Source organism: Canis aureus, chromosome 18 (genome assembly GCF_053574225.1).
Source record: "Canis aureus isolate CA01 chromosome 18, VMU_Caureus_v.1.0, whole genome shotgun sequence".
Classification (NCBI taxonomy): Eukaryota; Metazoa; Chordata; class Mammalia; order Carnivora; family Canidae; genus Canis; species Canis aureus.
In genome coordinates, this window is record NC_135628.1 from 51,437,971 (window position 1) to 51,458,670 (window position 20,700).

Genomic DNA, 20,700 nt, shown 5'->3' on the forward strand with positions numbered 1-20,700 from the left:
TTAGTTCTGAGAGACAAGGGCCATTTTTTTTCGAGTATGTTATAAAAAAGCTTATTAGTATGATACATGTTTGAACTGCTGTGATAATAGTATCCTATAGCTAAATGCTGTACCACGAATTTACTTATGCTAAAAAATCAAGGCACTAAAAGACTTATCTAAATAGAAATAACATCAAAAAAAGAGAAATAACATCTTATTTGTGTTTGCCCTCACCCACTGCCCTTGCAAGTCACAATATGAGAGTAAAAATGTAAAGCAGGAGAAAGAAAAAGAAAAGGAAGTTAGATGTCAGAACTCAGGAGATTTTGTCTGGGTATATATTTATTGCCCACACGAAAGCAAAATAAACTACTTATGGCCCTTTTCAGATAGAACAGTATATTAAAAAAGGCAGTCCTCTGTTCAAATACAAGAAAGAGTACCACTTAATGTTCTTAATAATTCACATAATGCAGACATTTCCAGACTCTGAAGAACATTGTTTTGCTCTGACTAGTTCAACTAACCATATCAAAACAGACCCAACAGACTGTGAGAGACTTATTTTCCAGCCTAAGTATTCTCTCCTAAGTCAAATTTACAAGTTTGATCCCTTTGAATTTCTATCTACATATGTCAAAAATATAATGTTTATTAGGTTTAGAACATCAAATTGCATTACTCTCCTTTCCTGCTATGTGCTTGGTCCCACATAAAATATTCATGGGCTTCTATGAGGCCACCTAAGTCATGAAAGGTCACAGATCTGGAACCCAAAGTAAGATTTTTCTATTCAGCAGCAAGTTTGCTGAAGTACATTTCTTTGTGTCCAAACATGGTTGAAAGCCACATTGATCTCGTAAGGGATGAATGCTCATACTAATGAGCGCTCCATGCCCATGTTGAGTACTCTTTCCTCTGAATTAGTTGGGATTTTAAGAGTCATGCATGACCTCACTTGGAATGTTAGTGAATGGGGAATGTAATTGTGCCCAGGATGCTTGATTTCTCCATAACTTCTGATGATAGAGGGTGAAGCGATCTTAAATTCTCACTCTGAGAGCTTTCTCATCTGTACAGTAAGGCTGAAGGACTATTCTTTCAGAAAGATATCATTTGCCTTTGTTTCATAAGCTGACTTATCTCTGTTAAATTAGCCAAACCTTGGGATCCATGTTTAACGTTAGTTCCCTGCTTTTCTGGACAGAAAACTCTGTGTGTCCACTTCAGCACCTGCTTCCTTTTTCATATAAATCCCCTGCAAGGATTTATGTGGAAAAGGTTAACTGGAGATTAGTGACAAAAGAAAATTATTTTAAGAGATTTAATTGATCTTTACCCTCTGAAATATCATAAACTGCCTTATATAACTGCCCATTGCTGTCTTCTTTAATCCTTCCACATCACCTTGCACATATGGAAAAGTGATAAGCACAGGGGCTGAGGAGAAAGAGTAAGATGGTTCAGATCAAACTAAGCCATTTCAATTTCTTTTGTTCTTGTCACTTTACTAGAAACCTTGCTTCCATGACTAAAGCCAATCATAATTATGAAGGAATAGCTTTTTCCCAGAGTCACCTAGGAACCAGGAAAGGAGATATTTGTCATACAATGGGATATCTCTGTGATAGCTCATTCCTATGAATCATATCTTCCTTTTCTCCCATCCTCTTTTAATTAACATTAGGAAAAGAACAATTATCTTTGTAGATAACAGACCTGGGAAGAGAGACCCAGAAAGTAATGTGAGATCTGTCAATTTTCTACCTTGCTAAGGAGGACACTTTAAAGCCTTCTTCATGGAAAATCAACTTTAGTCAACACATATTCAAAGTTAAGTAACTTTGAGGGATTATATATACATTTCTAAATAAGAATAATACAGACTGAATCATCTTGAGAGAATATAAATGAACTGAAAAGAAAGATGGAGAAGCATACTAAAGAAAGAAGTTAAATCCATGGAAGTGTTGGCATATGCATATCTTGCACTTACCTTTTCTGCTGACTGTGCTGTACCAAAAAAGATAGGAATGAAAGCTAACCAAATGATGCAGGTGGTATACATGGTAAATCCAATAGGTTTGGCTTCGTTGAAAGTCTCTGGGACACCTCTCGTTTTAATGGCATAAACAGTACATGTGACCATCAAGAGGATACTGTACCCCAGTGAACAAATGAGCGACAGATCAGAAATGTCACACTTGAGAACTCCCCTGGCATTCTCTGGGTCTAGAGTCCGCTGTTCTCCATAGTCAATGATGATGTGGGGAGGGTCTACAACAAACCAGATGCACACGCCCAGGAGCTGGACAGAGATGAGGCTGAAAGTGATCACCAGCTGGGATGCTGGACTAATGAACTTGGGTGCTGTGACAGATTTCTTCCCTTGTTCAAATATCCGGTGGATTCTGTTTGTTTTGGTAAGAAGGGCTGCATAGCTGAAACACATGCCAAGTCCCAGAAAGATCCGGCGGAAGGAACATATGATTGTATCTGGTGCTGCAATCATTAAAAAGGTGATTGAATAACAGAGAAAAATCCCTGTTAGGAGCACATAACTAAGTTCTCGTCCTGAAGCCCTTACAATAGGTGTGTCATTATAGCGGACAAAGGTCACGATCACAAAGGTGGTGGCAATGATTCCCAATATTGCAATGAATACAGGCACTACAGCCCAAGGAGAATGCCATTCTAGTTTGATGATGGGGATAAGTTGGCAGCCTGTGCGGTTGATGTTTGGTCTCTGATCCAAAGGGCAAAGTTCGCAGGAGAGCTCATCCACCTGGTAGTTGTAACCTTCACAGCGCTCACAGTGCCAGCAGCAAGGGACTCCTTTCACTGTTTTCTTCCTCTCCCCAGGCTTACAGGGCAGGCTGCAGACAGACGCTGGGTGAGTGTGTTCTCTATTAGCCCACTGCATGTCTTCCACCTGTGGGGATAAAAAATTAATGAGCCTTCCATTTTTCCCCATTTATAATATCCTAATCCTAGCCACAGGTTTGTAATAAATCCCTGAATGCTGACAGTGCAAATACAGTTTACTATCATAAGAGCCTCGTGTCTTTCCCCAATATTGACTTCTTTATGAAAGTGTTAAATGTTAAATGATTTAAATAAATCATTCATATCATCAACTTGATGAGTGTCATTATTTTCCATTTGCCTCCTCAATGTTGACCAATCTGTCATTTGTAGAAGGATTTATTGGCCCAAAGAGTCTTGAAAATATAAAGACATATATATAAAAAAGCCCCATGGAAATATGTTTTAGAGTTAATCACAGATACAAATGCCAGGATCCCTGAAACACTGGCTTCGGGTATAAATGTGTACATAAAACAGTGATACAGAGCTCCTCACCATACTTGTGGAAATTCAAACCACACTGTGTCAGTTTTGAAAGGAAATGGCCAAAACTACTTTAATCTCTGCTAATCATCATGTACTCGTGGTGATGACTTTATTAATGTTTTTGCCCCTGTTTAAGCATGAAATATACTCCCCCCCACCAGTCTTGTATTTCCACCCTGTGAAAAAGACCATGCTGAATGAGGCAGCACGGTGGTAATGTTTTCCATTGAACAAAAGTAGTCTTATAAGTGGCTTAAAGCAGTGAAATTGGTACAAATGAGAGAGCTCTCCTAGTGTACTTAGTATCTACTTCAGAGCCCTAAAGTTCCACCTTACTCTTTTGGATTAAATCACAGAGTACCTCTACTAAGACAAAAATAATATTTTAAGGGGACTCTGCCAATCACTGACTTCTCACCTTGCTTGTTTACTAAAGGTTCTGGAGCCAGTTCCAACATGTATGGGGTAGGGAAGATGAGGTTTCCCATACCACCAACAATCTCAGACACCAGCTGGGTGTCTGGTAAGTTACTGCACTTCTGACATGATCTACCTGGAGACAGCATCAGATCCCAGAGTTAAAGCTCAACCTGCAAGACTGGCTCCTCCCACTTCATATGTCGATCGCAAATCCAGGTCGTCACATATGGTTCTGATTGAAGGTTCCAACAACACTTCCCTTGGGTTCAACTGGTTTGCTACAGCAGCTCAGAGAAACACTTTACTCACTAGGTTACCAGTTTATGATAAAAAAGGAAGAGATGCATAGGACCAGGTATGTGGGAAGGGCACGAGCTTTCAAGCTTTCTGATTATGCCACTCCCCCCAAATCTCCACCTGTTCACCAACTCTTAAGCTCTCTGCACCCCACCTTTTTGGATTTTAGGGAAGCTTCATCACATAGACATGACTAATTAAATCAATGGTCATTGGCACTGATCCAACCTTTAGCCCCACTCCCTCCCCAGAAGTCTGGGGTGGGAATGAAAATTCTAATCCTCTAATCATGTGGTTCATTCTTCGGGCAACCGGCTCCCATCCTTAGGTCATCCAGACAGTTTCCAAAAGTCACTTCATGAACATAAAAAAAAGTCACCTTTATTGTTCTTATCACAAAAAAATTCCAAAGGTTTTAGACACTTTGTGTCACCAGCAAGGTCAAAGACCATATATTTCTCATTATAAATCACAATATCGAATTTACCTTATTAGAAACACAGTGATTTTAGCAGAATGCTAATAGGATGAACTAGAAATTATTGATCATCGGAGACAACTTACTATGAAAAGCAGCTACTATAAAAGGTAAGTTCTATGAAGAGAGTGATATTGTTCACTCATGTGAAGTGACTGGCACACAATTTGCCCTCAAATCTTTGCTGAATTTGTGAGAAAGTAAGGATAGTGTTAAAAAAGAAAACCAAAGGCCCAAAATGGCATCACTTAGGTTAAAGCCCCAACTCAGTAAACTGTTGCTTGAATACCTGAAGCTAATTGCAGTTTCAACCTTCCCCAGTAATATAGTCTCTCTTTTTTTTAAGATTTTATTTATTTATTTATTTATTTATTTATTTATTTATTTATTTATTTATTTTTAAAGATTTTATTTATTTATTCATGAGAGACACAGAGAAAGAGAAAGGCAGAGACACAGGCAGAGGGAGAAGCGGGCTCCATGCAGGGAGCCCAATGTGGGACTCGATCCCAGGACTCCAGGATCATGCCCTGAGCCAAAGACAGACACTCAACCACTGAGCCACCCAGGTGCCTCTCCCCAATGATATAGTCTTATCAGGGTCAGTCAGGAATTTTCTGATGGATGCCAATGAGTCTGCCACTTGGGCCTTCTCCATTCTCCAAAGGAAGATTAGGCAAGCTGCATGATAAGATTTCCTGCTCTCCCCACTGAGAGAAGGTGACTTTGCCTGTAACAATCCTTTCTTTTGCTTATAAACTTCTTGCCCCACCCTCCTTCTTATAAAATCCTTCCATTTTGCCCAACTCCTTGGGGTACACCTCTACTTGTTAGATGAGATGCTGCCCAATTCATGAATCATTTAATGAAGCTAATTAGATCTTCAAATTTATTCATCTGAGTTTTGTTTTTTGGCAACAGGAAGGATATGACAGCAAAGCCCTGAGGAAGAAGGGGTCAACTTGAAAGTACTGGGACCTGGTGATAGAAGGTGATAGAAGGTTGATCAAAGCAGCATAGTAATGGGAGCCCAAGGAATGGTTAAAAAACACAACAAAACAAAACACAGTTTATCTTCCCCAAGATCAGCTCAATAAGAATTACCATATTCTGTGTCTCTAAAATGGTTCCTGATGACCTCACCTGGAATTTGTGAACTCATGTAGTCCTCTCCAACTGTGAGTAGGGTTGATTTATGTAAACCATACTACATAGTAGAAACAATTACATGTGATTTCTGAGACTAGGTCATAAAAAATATTTTGGCTTCTGCCTTGCTCTATCTTGGATCAGTCACTCCAGGAGAAGAAACACAGACTCAAGAGACCTCTCAAACAGCCCAATGGAAAGGAATGCAGGTCACCTGCCAACAATCAGCACCAGACTGTCATACATGTGAGGCAACCACCTAAAAAGTGAATTGTCTGGCTGCATTCCAATCTTCAGATGACTGCAGCCCCAGATGACACCATGACAGCAGCTTCATGAGAAATCCTGCACCAGAAAGAGTCAGCCAATAAGCTGCTTCTGAATTTCCAATCTTCAGAAACTGTGTAAGATGATAAATGTTTTGTTTTAGATTGTTAAGTTTTGTAGTTGTTACACAGCAATAGAACACTAATACAACTCAAAATATGCTTCTCCACCCATTCTGTGACTATCACCAGTGTAGTATTCTCTTGAGAATCTACTCAGAAGGCGGTGACAGCTGTCATTTCCCAAAAACATGCCCCAAAGTGGCTTATGTAGGCAATATGCTTTCATAACCCGAAGGTTGCCTCCCTTTGGAGAACTATGAAACTGAGACTGTTCTCATGAATAGATCTATTACTTAAGAATGTTTTCCTTTCTTGAATGTGGAGTGAACGATTGAGGATAGAGAACTATGGTCCCCAAGATCACTACTTGCAGGGGGCTATCAAATCTCCCCAAGATCGAGTAGAAAATTCATGCCTGTTTAATTTCAAATATTCTCCCTTGAGAAGATAGGTGGTATTTGATGTGTCATAAGGGCACTCAAAACTATTAGCTTACTCTGTCTTTTCACCACAAAGGCATAGCAATCTATCACAACCCTGCTAATTTTCTATTAGGTTTTAACGATTTAGAAAAGTTATTTTACTTATGTGTAGAATTCCATTAGGAAAGAAAAAAAAAGTTAAATTGGAAGCATATAGTGGCTTCTCTTGAAAATATTGAGAAAAATGAAATGCTCCACTGAGCGGCTAAAGTATTGATTTTCTACCCTAATGGACTCTTAAAAGATAATAAAATACTTTTTTGAAGGTTATGTTTCAAAGCTAATTAATGTAAAACCAAAATTGCATTTTGTTTGGGGTTTCTATAGATTTATGATGTTACTGTAAAAAAAAAGGCAGCCAAATATCTCAGAAATATTAAACTTCAAGATTGGTAGGGACTTTAAAGGTCAGCTTTCTAACCACATGTGTAATTCTTTAATTCTCAATACATTTCATTTTCCAGAAGGAAGTAAGACTTGTTAACAGAGAAATATACCTCTTCCAGATAAACCTCATTACATAGTATAAATATTTATCATTGTAAGTTAAATATTAAATTTTCTTTGATCAGTTTTCTATGTATTGAACTAATGGAAAAACATTTTTCATAAATAAAAATAAAGTTGTAAGATAATGGGAAAGAAATATCATAATACTTTAAATAGGCATTTTCTTTAAGAAAAAAACAATATAGTCAAGCCATATCTGTGACCTTCTTCAATATAATGGAGAAAATATTAAGTATATTTTTGTAAACATGATAAATACACAACTCCATTTTTATCAAGGAATCTATTTATATATAATTTTATTGTGTTTTGATGCCATTGCTGAAGTCTGGGAACCAACAAGTATCTACCTCAGGGAAGAACAAAGAGCAAATGGGCACCTGGGTGGCTCAGTGGTTGAGCATCTGTCTTTGGCTCAGGTCATGATCTCTGGGTCCTAGGATCGAGTCCTGCACTGGGCTCCCTACAGGGAGCCTGCTTCTCCCTCTACCTGTGTCTCTGCCTCTCTCTCTGTGTCTCTCATGAATAAATAAATAAAATCTTAAAAAAAAAAGCAGCTAATACTTGCATGAGGATCTTGTAAATACATTAATATTTGAGTCAAATAATTTATTTTGCATATGTTGTTTAATATTGATTTAAAACAATTCTACTTGAGAGTAAATTAAAGACTTAATTTTCACAATTTTGCTATAAGGCATAAACAAGGATCATTCAGCCCTTTTGTATGGCTATATTAACTAATTATGCTATCTTTCATACGTGTATCCATGCATTTTTAAATGCATTAAAAATTTAATGCATTCCTTGTCTTTGACATTATCCTGGTACTAGGATTTCTTTCTAAAATATATAGTCTAACAAATGGATGACAGTTAGATAGACAGACCATCCAGGGACAAAAACATAGCCCATTGTGCTCTTGATAATGTTCACCAACAATGATTCATTCTCTAGGCTCCAATCCAGTACCTCTCATAGAATGTGAGCCATCAACTGGTTTCTGCTGTCAAATCCTACTATAACTGCAAAAAAATACACCAACAGCCACAAAACCAAAATTTTCTCAGTGATTGTGCTTCTATGGTTTAACCTTTAATCTTTCCAGACCAATCTGCCTAGAGTAATTGTTCATAAACTCTTTAAGTAGATCTTATTTTTATAGAACAATTTTCTTCTGTATAGTTTTAGTAGCTCTTGGAAAAAAAGATTACAGGAAAGTTTTCCAATTCAAGGACCCATAATAATCATTTCCAGTATTCATTACAAAATTTTTACTCAATGTAATATCTTAATTACAATATTTTCCCCACATAGTAAGTGGTATCTTCACTGGTGTGATTACCCTACATGTGGAAACATTTTAAATACTAACAGATAACTGATAACTAATCATAATCACCTCTTTCATTCTGCTCTATAAATCACAGTATCGATAATCATTTTGGTGACTAGTTTGCCACCCCAGTATTCAAACACCTAACCCTCCATCTGACTTATATAATGCCGTATTGTACATCTAAACATTTTCAGTGAAACTAGGTGTTTTTAAAGAGCTTTACTCATTTATTTTGAAACAATCAATAGATTTAACAAGTGCACCAATTACCATTAATTATTTAAAATGTCAAAATTTGGGAAGTCTGAGTCGCTTAGTCAGTTAAGCATCCAACTTTTAATCAGCTCAGGTCTTGATCTCAAGGTCTTGAGTTCAAGCCCCACATTAGGCTCCACACTGGGCATGGAGCCTAATTAAAAAAAATAAAAATAAAAACTAAATAAAATGTCAAATTTTGGTATATATTGTAAATTATGATTCACATATGAGTGAATACATGTTGTACAGTTAATTTGATACTGTGACTCAAATAAAGTTTCTCAGTATACTAGTATAAATATTCTTTTAAGAATAAATATTGCTTCCTTAATATTCATCCATTCCTTTGGGTCATGCACAGCTTTCTATTCCTATTCAAAGCAATTTTAGTGTTCTTTGAAAGCCTAATATGTGCCTGTGAGATGATCCCCATAATAAAGCCCTGACTTTATCTAATATTACCTATATAACTTTTAAAATGCAGACTTCTCCTACTTAGAGGACAACTTAAAGTTAAGGAAATTTTAGCATCAAAAAAATAAAATATTTACAAATAAACTTAAGTGCAAGATTTTTTTCACTAAAACCTATATCATTTAAAAAATGAGAGGTCTAAATAAGTGAAAAGAAACCCCATGTTAATGGATAAGAAGATGTATACTGCTAAAATGGAAACAGTCCCTAAATTAATTGACTGATACAACGTAATCCCTATCAAAATCCCACCTGGCTTCTTTGCAGAAATCAACAAACTGATTCTAAAATTCAGATGGAAATGTCAGGGACCCAGAATAGGCAAAACAATCTTGAGAGTGAAAACAAAGTTGGAGAATTCATACTTCTGATTTTATTTTTTATTTCTTTTTTGTTGTTTATGTTTTTAAAATCCAATTAATTAACATATAGTATATTCAATTAATTAATATATAATATATTATTAGTGTATTATTAGTTTCAGAGGTAGAGTTCAGTGATTCATCAATTTTTTTTTTTTTTTAGGATTTTAGTTATTTATCCATGAGAGACACAGAGAGAGAGAAAGAGACACAGGCAGAGGGAAAAGCAGGCTCCATGCAGGGAGCCCGATGTGGGACTCGATCCCAGGACCCCAGGATCATGCCCTGGGCCAAAGGCAAGCACTAAACCACTGAGCCACCCAGGTGCCCTCATCAGTCTTATATAATACCCAGGGCTCATTACATCCTGTCCCCTCCTTAATGTCCATCACCAGTTACCTGCCCTCCAGCAACCTTCAGTTTGTTTCCTATAATTAAGATTCTCTTATGGTTTGTCTCTCTCTCTGATTTCCTCTTGTTTTATTTTTCCCCACTTCTGATTTTAAAACTTACTACAAAGCTGTAGCAATCAAGACAGCATGATACTGGTATAAAGATAGACAAATCAATGAAATAAAATTAAGAGCCCAGAAATAACCTCTCACATGTATGGTCAATTGATTTTTGACAAGTCTCTCAAGCAAATACAATGAAGAAAAAATAGTCTTTTCAACAACTGGTGCTGGGACAACACATGACACCAAAAACATAAGAAACAAAATAAAAATAGATGAATTCAACTTTATCAATATTAACTCCTTTTGTGACTCAACAGGTACCATTAGAAGAGTGAAAAGACAACCCACAGAGTGGGCATAATTATTTCCAAATCATGTATCTGATAAGAATTTGTATCCATAATATATATATACACACACATATAGTATATATAATAAACATATATAGATGACATATATTTTAAAAACTCTTAGAAAACGGTTAAAAGGCAAATAACCCAAATAAAAATGAATTGAAGAGACATTTGTCCAAAGATGATGTATCAAAAATGCCCAACATCATTAGTCATCAGGCAAATGCAAATAAAAAACACAGGATTCACTAAGATGATTATAATAATAATCAAGTGTTATTGAAGATGTGAAAAAATTAACACTCTTGGGATGCCTGAGTGGCTCAGTGATTGAGCATCTGCCTTTGGCTCAGGTCATGATCCCAGTGTCCCGGGATCGAGTCCTGTATAGAGCTCCCACAGGGAGCCTACTTCTCCCTTTGCCTATGTCTCTGCCTCTCTGTCTGTCTCTCATGAATAAATAAAATCTTAAAAAAAATTAACACTCTTTATATTGCTGGTGGGAATGTAAAATGGTACAGTTATTTTGGAAAATAGTTTGGCAGTTCCTTGAAAAGTTAAACATAGAGTTACCATATGACCTAGCAGTTCTACTTCTAAATAATTCCAGTCCAAGAAAACTAAAGACATTTGTTCAAAAAAAAATCTGTATATTAATGTTTCTAGGAGGATTATTTATAATAGCCAAAAAGCAGGAACAACCCAAATGTCCATTAACTGATAAATGGATAAATAAAATGTGCTGTATCTATACAAATATTAAAAGTAAGTAAAAGGAATAAAGTGTTAAAAATAAATTTAAAAGAATAAGTTCTAATATATGCTCTAAAATGGATGAACTGTGAGAATTTGTGAAGTGAGAAAAGTTAGTCACAAATACCACATATTGTGTGATTTCATTTTATATGAAATATACACAACAGGCAAAGGCAAAAACAGACAATAGATTGGTGACTGCCAGGGCCTAAGAAGAGAAGGGAACACAAGTGTGTGCTCAATGGTACAGGATTTCTTAGGTAATGGCCTAAAATTAGATGAGGGAGATGGATGCACAACTCTGAATATACTGGAAAATACTGAATTACACACTTTAAAGGGGAAAATTTTATGGGCAAATGTGGATTATTTAAATAAAGCTGTTCTTTTAAAAATATGCAAACTATTTAACTTGATACATTCAGGAAGGATAAATAATCAGTATTATTTGGCATGTAAAAAACATGCTGCAGGGCAGCCCAGGTGGCTCAGTGGTTTAGCGCCACCTTCAGCCCAGGGCATGATCTTGGAGTCCCGGGATCGAGTCCCATGTAGGGCTCTCCGCATGGATCCTGCTTCTCCCTCTGCCTGTGTCTCCGCCTCTCTTTCTCTCTCTCTGTGTCTCTCATGGATAAATAAATAAAATCTTAAAAAAAAAAAAAAAAGTTGCATACTCACCATTCAAGACACAAGTTTCAATGTAGGGATTTATCAGTGACCAAGACATGGTTCTTGACCACCAGAGACAGTGTAGGTGGGGAAAGAGATAGGCAAAGAGCCTGTTATACTTCAGTATGAGACTCCCTAGAAAGGAGTTAGGAAATGGTGCTGCTATAGGAGCATCCAGCAGGGCCATCCAGCCTAGGCTTCACAGGTATGTGAACAGTAGCCCAATGGATGTGGAGGAGATAACCCAGGAAAGAGGATGGCAAGAGGTCACCAGGAAAGAAAAGAAAGGAAAAGAAAAGAAGAGAAGGGGGGGAGAAAAGAGAAAAAAGAGAGAAAAGAAGGAAGGAAGGAAGGAAGGAACGAAGGAAGGAAGGATGGAAGGAAGGAAGGAAGGTCATTATAAGCCACTGAGAGGGGTTTGGATGCTGTCTTACAGGTGGTCAAGGGGATCCTCTGAAGGATTATAACAATGATAGAGGTGGTGAGTTTCATGGTTTAGAAAAATCCGTGAACTGTAGAGAGAAGACTGACAGAGCCTAAGACTCCAGACAGGCTAGTCACACTGATGTAGAATTCCAGGTGAAAGGTGATGGTGACAGGAATCTGAGCATGCAGTGGACAGGGGGAACTTTGGAAACAGCAATAGGTTTTCAGACTTTACTGTCCAGGCCACAGAAAGTGATGAGTGACTAAAGGATTTTAAGCAAAATATGGTATTATAGCTTTATGTATGTATGTGTATAATTATTTATTTAGGGGATCACTGTGGTGACAGATCAGAGAAGAGAGTGATATAGAAGCATGAGTAAGAATTAGAGGGCACATTTTATAATTCCTGGCAAGACTAGAGTCTGGGAACTCTGTTAGGAGCAGTGATGAAGAAGATGGGATGGATTTGATATACATTAAAGAAAATAGAGAGGAATCAAACAATGGCATCCAGACTTTTGATTTGAGAGTCATCCTTAGCATTTGCTGACTTCCACTCCTCATGTCTAATCAACCACCGGCAACAGGCCTTACAGGATTTTGCCCCTAACTCCCAGGGAATGGCTAACCATTGTATCAATCCTCCCTACTTCCCTATCAGACACTCACACAGTACCTTGTATTTCAGTGATACTTTACAGTATATAATTATGTATTTATTTGATTTTCTTTTTTTTTTAAATAAATGGTTTTATAAAGGTTAGGTTATGTTCCTCAAAATTACATAATGGGTTTACTCAAAATACAGATCCCTGGAACCCAGTTCTTAAAGATTATAATTCATTAAGTCTGGGAAGGAACCTCAGGTTGGGATTTTTAAAAGCCCTTCTTCCTGTGATTCTAACATATGTAATCAGTAAGCCATACTTTGCTAAGCACCAAATAAAAATTTATTTTCTGCAGAAGAGTAAGAGCCAAGTCTGTTTTTCTACTGTTGCATCCCAGAGCCAATTGTGGTGACTAACCCCCAATAGGTATTAGTAAATATTTGTTGAAGGAAGGAAGAAGGAGTGAAAGAACAGTGAACAGGTAATGGTGCCTTTCATTGAATAGAGGCACCCAAGAGAACCACAGTTTTAAAAAGTAGATCATGTCATGGTTCTCTATCAGCTCAAAGTCCCAGTGAGGCTTCCAAGCCAAGAAACTCACAACTCAGATGGACACTTGAGCTATATTCATGAGTCAGGTTTGCAGGAGGTAAAGATTTCAGAGGCACAATCATGTTCAAGACAATTGAGATCATGACTATTTATTAGCAAATTCTCATCCACAGAAACAGAAACAGTGATAGAGTGAAGGGAAGCACAAATGGGGCCCTGGAAAGAGTAAATTTTAAAGAGCAGACTCAGGAAGATCACTAAAGGAGGACGAAAAAACATGACCAGATGGAAACTAGGGAAGAATATAGTCCAAGGTCCATGACACCAAAGAGAGAATTTCAGGAATGAGGAAATGGTCAGTGATGTCCAAAGATAAAATTTCATGAGGATAGGATTTGAAAACTGAGAGTCCCTGCTTACTCTTATGAGAGAAAATTCAGCTTTTCTGTGAAGTCTTCTCTGATGTACCCTATACTAGGCAGGTAGGTATGTTTCTCCTCTGTATTTGTGTTTCATTATGTATTTTATCATAAATCTTTGGCATTATATTATAATTATTTGTTGATGTGCCCATTTCCCAACTAGAGAGCCCAGTAATCTCAGGGACAGATTATTTTTTACTTTTCTTTACCTGTTTTAATACCTAGGATTCAATAGGAAGTCAATGTTTGAAATACATACTGATAAATACATAGAATGTTTGACAAACACACCAGTGATTATCATTACTCTATTTAGTGTTTTGAGTAGATGTGGCTTCAGGCAGTAGGCAGATTTGAATAGTAAATTTAATTTATTTATATATATATATGTATATATATATAATAAATATATATATATATACACACACACACACACTAATTTAAAAAGATAACTTGGGGAAATTTTGCACTCTGACACATACCTCACAGGGATATTGAAAAGATCTAACAAGTTAGTATCTGTGAAAGTGTTTTGTGAACAGAAAATGTGAAAGACAGAAACTCCATATATATCCAAATTTATGGTGAGACAGCACTGGGAAGAATGTCCCTGCTCTCTACCTATAATTATAGTTGCTGTCCAAAAATTATGTCAGAAGCAATAAGTAAAAAGCCACCATCTCTGGATTTCATCCAGATCTGCTATTTCTTGCTTTTATTTTCCCACAATATCAGCTCTTAATTTAAATTCCTGGTAACTACCACATGAGATGACCATCTTTCACCCAACTCTATGCAGAGAAAACCCTTCAGGAGTGTGCCTTCTGCCTTTGGCCTTGAGCTTAGAGAGAGTGGCATTTTAAAAAAGATTTTATTTATTTATTCATGAGAGACACAGAGGGAGAGAGGCAGAGACATAGCCAGAAGGAGAAGCAGGTTCCCTGTGGAGAGCCTGATGTGAGACTAGATCCCTAGGACCCCGGGACAAGACTTGATCCAAAGGTAGACATTCAACCACTAAGCCAGCCAGGTATTCCCAAGAGAGGCAATTTTAAGTGTATATGTTGGCATGCATATTGTGGGATGGGTGGATTCAGGGAAGAGTATAAGAAGTCAGACCCACAATACTTGGGATAAACAAGATGGTCAAACCTTATGATAGAATTTCATTCCAACACAGTGCTTATGGGTGGTATTTAGAGCAATAGTGTTGAGTAATTTTTTTTCTTAATTTTAAATTTGTGATAAAAGTTTTTATATGAATTCTATGGAGTAGTTATTTTTAATCATAAGCCATTGAGCTATGACTGCGATACTATGTTTATAATTCTATTCTAGATAACCAAAATTAGTTTCAAATAATTTTCTTAGGTTTCTTCTCATGTAGGATTAACTCATCTGAATGTTTACTATAAATGACAATTTTAACTTCTCAAGATGATTTGGTATGTTAGCTCTTTTTCTGAATATTATTTAAAAGCATTCATATTATTAATTTAAAAGTTAGCAATATCTTAAAATATGACTTACATGTCATATGTAAATATCTACATTAAATACATTATGCCAGTACTTTGTGATGACTAAATTCAATTAAGCAGATCGTTCTTTGCTAATAATAAGTAGAAGTAAATAATATGAAAATAGGCTCTCTATGGGCAATTTTGTAAGCTTGTAGAATATTCCTTTTAATTATTTACATTTTTTCTTTTTCCTACACTAAGCTGATTATTAATGCATGCAGAAACTAAGATAATTCATTATAAACCATTTTGTGATATTCTAAACAACATAATAGATGTTCAGTGCAAAATGCTTTTCCATTTTGATCTTGGCCCATATCAGTCAATGTACATTTAACTCCATCCATGGAATGTTACAGGAAGGAAATACCTTCAGAATGTGAAAAGATAGACAGAAGGATTTGAAATGAATATTTTCCATGGTAAGCCACTTTATATTGTTCAGCAAACAAAACATAAAAGGATGATGATGATGCGGTGCCTGGGTGGCTCAGTCCATTAAGCATCCAACTCCTGATCTCAGGGTTGTGGGATTGAGTTCTGTGTCAGACTCCATACTGGGCATGGAGCCTGCTTAGGGTTTTTTCTTTCCCTCTCCTTCTGCCCCTCCCGCTCGTGCTCTCTATCTCTCTTTCTCACTAAAATAAATAAATATTTTTTTAAAGTGATGATGATGATGATGGTGGTGGTCTGACAGTGGTAGCTAACATTTACTGAGGGCATACTATGTGCCAGAACCATCCTAAGCAATTAACATTAAATGCTTAAATGATGCTGAGTTAGATATCCCATTTTGTTTAAGGAGTCACAAAGCAATAGGTAACTGACCCCACATTACAGTTATTAAATAATGGAGGCCTGAAGCCACAAACTCAATCACAGAATTTTATTACCTCTACAATTTTACCTCTCATACCAGTACATGACACATGATAGACAGTTAAAAAAGGAAAATTGAATAAACATCCAGAATAGGAAGCAGAGGAGATAGGAGGCAGGAGAGTAGGTATAAGGTATTTGAAATAATACTCTGGGTGGAAGGAGCATGTCACCTAGATAGGAGAAGGCTTAGACAAGAACAAGAGATGAGCGAGTGAGACCACGGCAGTCAGTTTATTGGAAATAGAAAAGAAAAGGTGAGTCTAAACCAGATTGAGAAAGAAGAGTAAAAAAAAAAAAAAAAAAAAGTAGTAATTTAAAGGATTTCTTCACCCCAGGCCAACACAAAGACCTTAGGATAAGACAAACAGTTGTTTCATAGTTTGACTATGTTTTATCCTACTGATTCCTGTCCCCTCAGAATCATTACAGAAAAGTGTCCTCTCCAGCAAGGATTCTTCTATTTTATTCCAAAGAAGAGCATCATAAAGTTCATTTTATCAGCTTAGTATTATTCAAAGTACCTACACGGTACCCTTCCTGTCTGAAAGGTATATATATAACATAATCCCAAATGAATATATGTAAAATATTATACTTTATTTGAATTAAAAACAGAAAATACCAGTTTTAAAAAATTTTCTATTCCATATTGAATTCTTAGGGCTCCTATATTCTACCCTCATAGAGATAGATGTGAAACTGCTAAACACCAACAAAAAAGGCTGCTGCAGCCAGAGAGGAATAGAGCTATCACAACTGAGACACACTATAAAAATAAATGATTTCTGAAAAATGGAGAGAACCTGAGGTTGCCTTTCAGTCCCAAACCTAGAGGGGAAAGGTTCTTCTTGCAAAGTGTGGTATAGAACAGGAAGATTGAGAGAGATTAAGACAGAGCTCACTTGGATTCAGCATGAGCAAAGTGACCAAGCAGAAAAGAACAGAAATGAAAGAAAAATTGAATAGTAGAATAGGAAACTATGGATGGCATTTTGGGGACTATGACTCACAAAGACATACTTTAATGTTTTCCAGAATTGTTTGTATCTGTGCTACAATAAATAGGACTAAATGGTAGCTCCAGCTAGTAAAATGCAATGTAAAGAATTGTTTAGAATGTGAACTCTGAACCACAGCAGACATAAAAATTGAATTGTCTGAAACTTGTTAGGAAAGGCCTACATGATATTAAGACATGCTTATTCTAATACAGAAGTGACATGCAATGTATCTGAATTAAGGCAACAATATAAGAAAAGGAGCTCTATGACATCAAAAGAAACATTTCTAGCCAGCCATAACTAGCTAAGGGTTTCTTCAATGTATTAAGTAATAATTTATTCATTTATTTAAAATATGAATTGTAATAACAGTATAATCAACAGGGTGTGTACTAGGAATATAAAAATAAATGAAGCAACATTTATGCACACAAAGAGCCCATTTAGAAGGGATTAGAATTAAACACTAAAATCATGTGATCAAATATTTGATGTTTGTGAAGCTGGGCTACTTTCTTTCCCTCAACCTGGCAGAAGACTAGGGATTTACTCTCTAGAAAAGGTGAAACATAGGGTCTCTTGGATGCAAGACACCTGGCACAGTGGGTCCAGTACCACATTAAAAGTAGTCATGGCAAGTGGAAGCACGAATATTGAATTGTGAGATTTCCAGTCCCCTTCCCCTACTTGGCTCACAGAGTATTAACAGCCTAGTTTACATCCTCCAAGCAGAGGATTAAAATATTCATCTTTGGGAGATTTTTAGACTCATCAGCCTAAAAGAAAAGATCTAAAGATCTAAACATCCTGACACTTAGGTGATTTCCCAAGTGATGTCCATTATCAAGAAATACAACCACGTGCAGAGAGTTTTCAATCAGCTTTTTAATGTACCTTTAATTGAGTGGAATCCAAGGATCACTGGTCACAAAAGATTTTCTGCCATGCAAAATAGACACTAAATCAAACAAATAGGAAAAAAAATATTTCAGTAAAGAGAGGCTATGCCTAGAAAGAAAGCCATCTAAAAATTAATAGCTTCAGCAATTTTTTTTATTTATTTATTCATGACAGAAAGAGAGAGAGAGAGAGAGGCAGAGACACAGGCAGAGGGAGAAGCAGGCTCCATGCAGGGAGCCCGATGCGGGACTCAATCCCGGGTCTCCAGGATCACACCCAGGCTGAAGGTGGCACCAAACCACTGGACCACCGGGGCTGCCCAGCTTCAGCAACTTTTTTAAATGCATGCCTAAAACAAGAAGCTGTTTATATAAATAAAGGAAAATTCAGAGAGCACAAAAGAACTCTTATACATCAATTATAATTATTATTATAAAAATATACTTACATTCATTATAATTATTTATGATTAATGATAATTATAGATAATAGAATTAATTATAATACTGAATTATGATTTTAGAAATGGAAGCCAATAAAAGAACTAGAAGGTTGAAGTAATCTCCAAGAAAGTGATCAAAAAGACATAGAGAAAGAAATCAGGAGAGGATTAAAGGATTAGTCTAGGAAGCCCAAGACCTAAATAAGAATCCCAGGAAAAGAAAATGGGGAGTTGGGGTTTCAAAAAAAACATTTTCCCAGAAGGAAATGATATGGAATCCTAGATTAAAAGGTCCTACTGAGTTCCCAGCATAATAAATAAAATATACACATAACTAGGATATATCCTGTGGAGTTTCAGAATAATGAGGACAAACAGGAAGTCTTAAAAGATTCTAAAGATGGGGAAAAAAAAAAAAGGAAAAGTGAAAAATTTACAAAGAATCTAAGGATCAGAATGGTCTAAGATCCAAGAAAATAAATGAAGTAGTGCCTTCAAATTCTAAAGTAAAACGATTTCCAATCTAGATTTTGATAACATGTTGTTTAGCATAATGTCAAAGTGAAGATATTTTTATATACACAAGTTTAAAATTTCTAACTTCCATTTTCAGCCTCAAGTGCTATGGGTAGGAGGCACCTGTGTGGCTGTGTGGCTCAGTTGGTTGTGTGTCTACCTTCAGCTCAGGTCATGATCCCAGGATCCTGGGATTGAACTGAGCTCACATTGTGCTCCTTGCTCAGGTGGAGTCTGCTTCTTCCTCTCCTTCTCATTCTGCCCCTCCCCCTGCTCATGTGTGTACCTGTACATGCTCGCTCTCCCTCAAATAAATAAATAAAATCTTAAAAAGAAGCAGCAGCAGCTATGGGTTGATGTGCTATACCCAAACAAAATAATAAATGAAGGAGGGGCAGTTGGATTACAGAAAACAGGAGATGCAATACAAAAGAGATGTGAAGAAAATCCCCAGAATTATAGTAAAAGGAGATTCTGGGATGCAAGCTATGCTGTACGCTTGGATACCAATCTAAATTACAGAAGCTGGAAGGATGTCTCCAAGAACTTAAATATAGCTAACCAGATGTCCTCTGGAGAAAAGTTTGGGAGTGAATTGGTCTTTAGTATTTAAAAAGCAACACAAACCAAAAAAAAAAAAAACCCAAAACACTAAGCAGCCAAACAATTTCAAAGTGATGATTATTAGCTACAAGGGCAACAAAAAATTTTTCCGGGAAAGTGCATAACTCATATGTACATTATGTGCATCTATATTGGGAAGATGGTAGGACAGGAAGTGTAAATGGCAGATGACAAGTATAAAGGAAATAATTCATTCCATCCCATAGCAAGAAGTCAATAAACTGGCACAGCAGAAAAAAAAAGAAGTAGAAACTAATGTAAACAGGTTATTTAGAAATACAAAGTAAAACATATCAAGGAACATTGCACTGAATGTAGGCACATTTGAGGAGATGTTGTTTTCCAAATAAACCTTAGAGAACCGATGGACTTTTAAAAATCCTGTGTACCAAAAAGAAAAGAAAAGTGGATAAGAAACAGATAAGGAGAGACCTAAAAATGAAATACCAACTGAAAATCCATACAAGGTACACTGATGTAAAAGGGACAGTTTGCACAAAATTATTGACATAGAGACCAAACTTGTAAAGCTTCTCAAATCATCGAGGAAAAAAAGTACAGAGACAGAAACAATGTTAGAAAATATGGAAGACAATAGAAGACAGTATGCAAAAATTATAGATAACTAATATATCTACACGGGAAACCAAAACAATTGTTATGCTAAAATATAATCAAAGGAATGAGGAAGGAAAACATTTCTCTGCTCAAGAGACCTCTGTGTGAATAGACTGGAAGGGAAATTAATGCAAGAAACACGATAAAACATAAACCTTTTGGGAGAGAGGGACAAGATTAAAGAAAAGCCCAACAAATCAAACAAGACTAAAAATGGTTACCTAGTTAAAACTAAAAATGAGGATGATCTCAAACATTTCTACCACAACACAACTGCAGAATAAAAACATATATTTTTTAGAAGAAACTTTTATGATGACATAATAACCTGCAAAGTTTTCTTTCAAATTTGAGGACAAGAGGAAAATTTTATTAGATATATCATTACTGAGAAAACATAACATTTTAAAATATACTTAATTGGAAAACTTTTGTTTGAATATGTAATCATCT

The 20,700-nt window shown here is 36.3% G+C and overlaps 1 protein-coding gene across 7 annotated transcripts in view; it reads right to left on the bottom strand.

Annotated features, from left to right (window-relative positions):
• GRM8 (glutamate metabotropic receptor 8) overlaps positions 1–20,700 on the bottom strand; it is a 736,117-nt gene that overhangs the window by 83,272 nt on the left and 632,145 nt on the right. For 6 of the 7 annotated variants that reach the window (XM_077857194.1, XM_077857198.1, XM_077857196.1 and 3 more), the window contains exon 9: positions 1,979–2,914. In XM_077857194.1, coding sequence (XP_077713320.1) covers positions 1,979–2,914 — 936 coding nt within the window. Of the gene's footprint in view, positions 1–1,978; positions 2,915–18,041; positions 18,106–20,700 lie in introns of those variants that run through there. The other variant, XM_077857200.1, reaches the window with a different exon arrangement.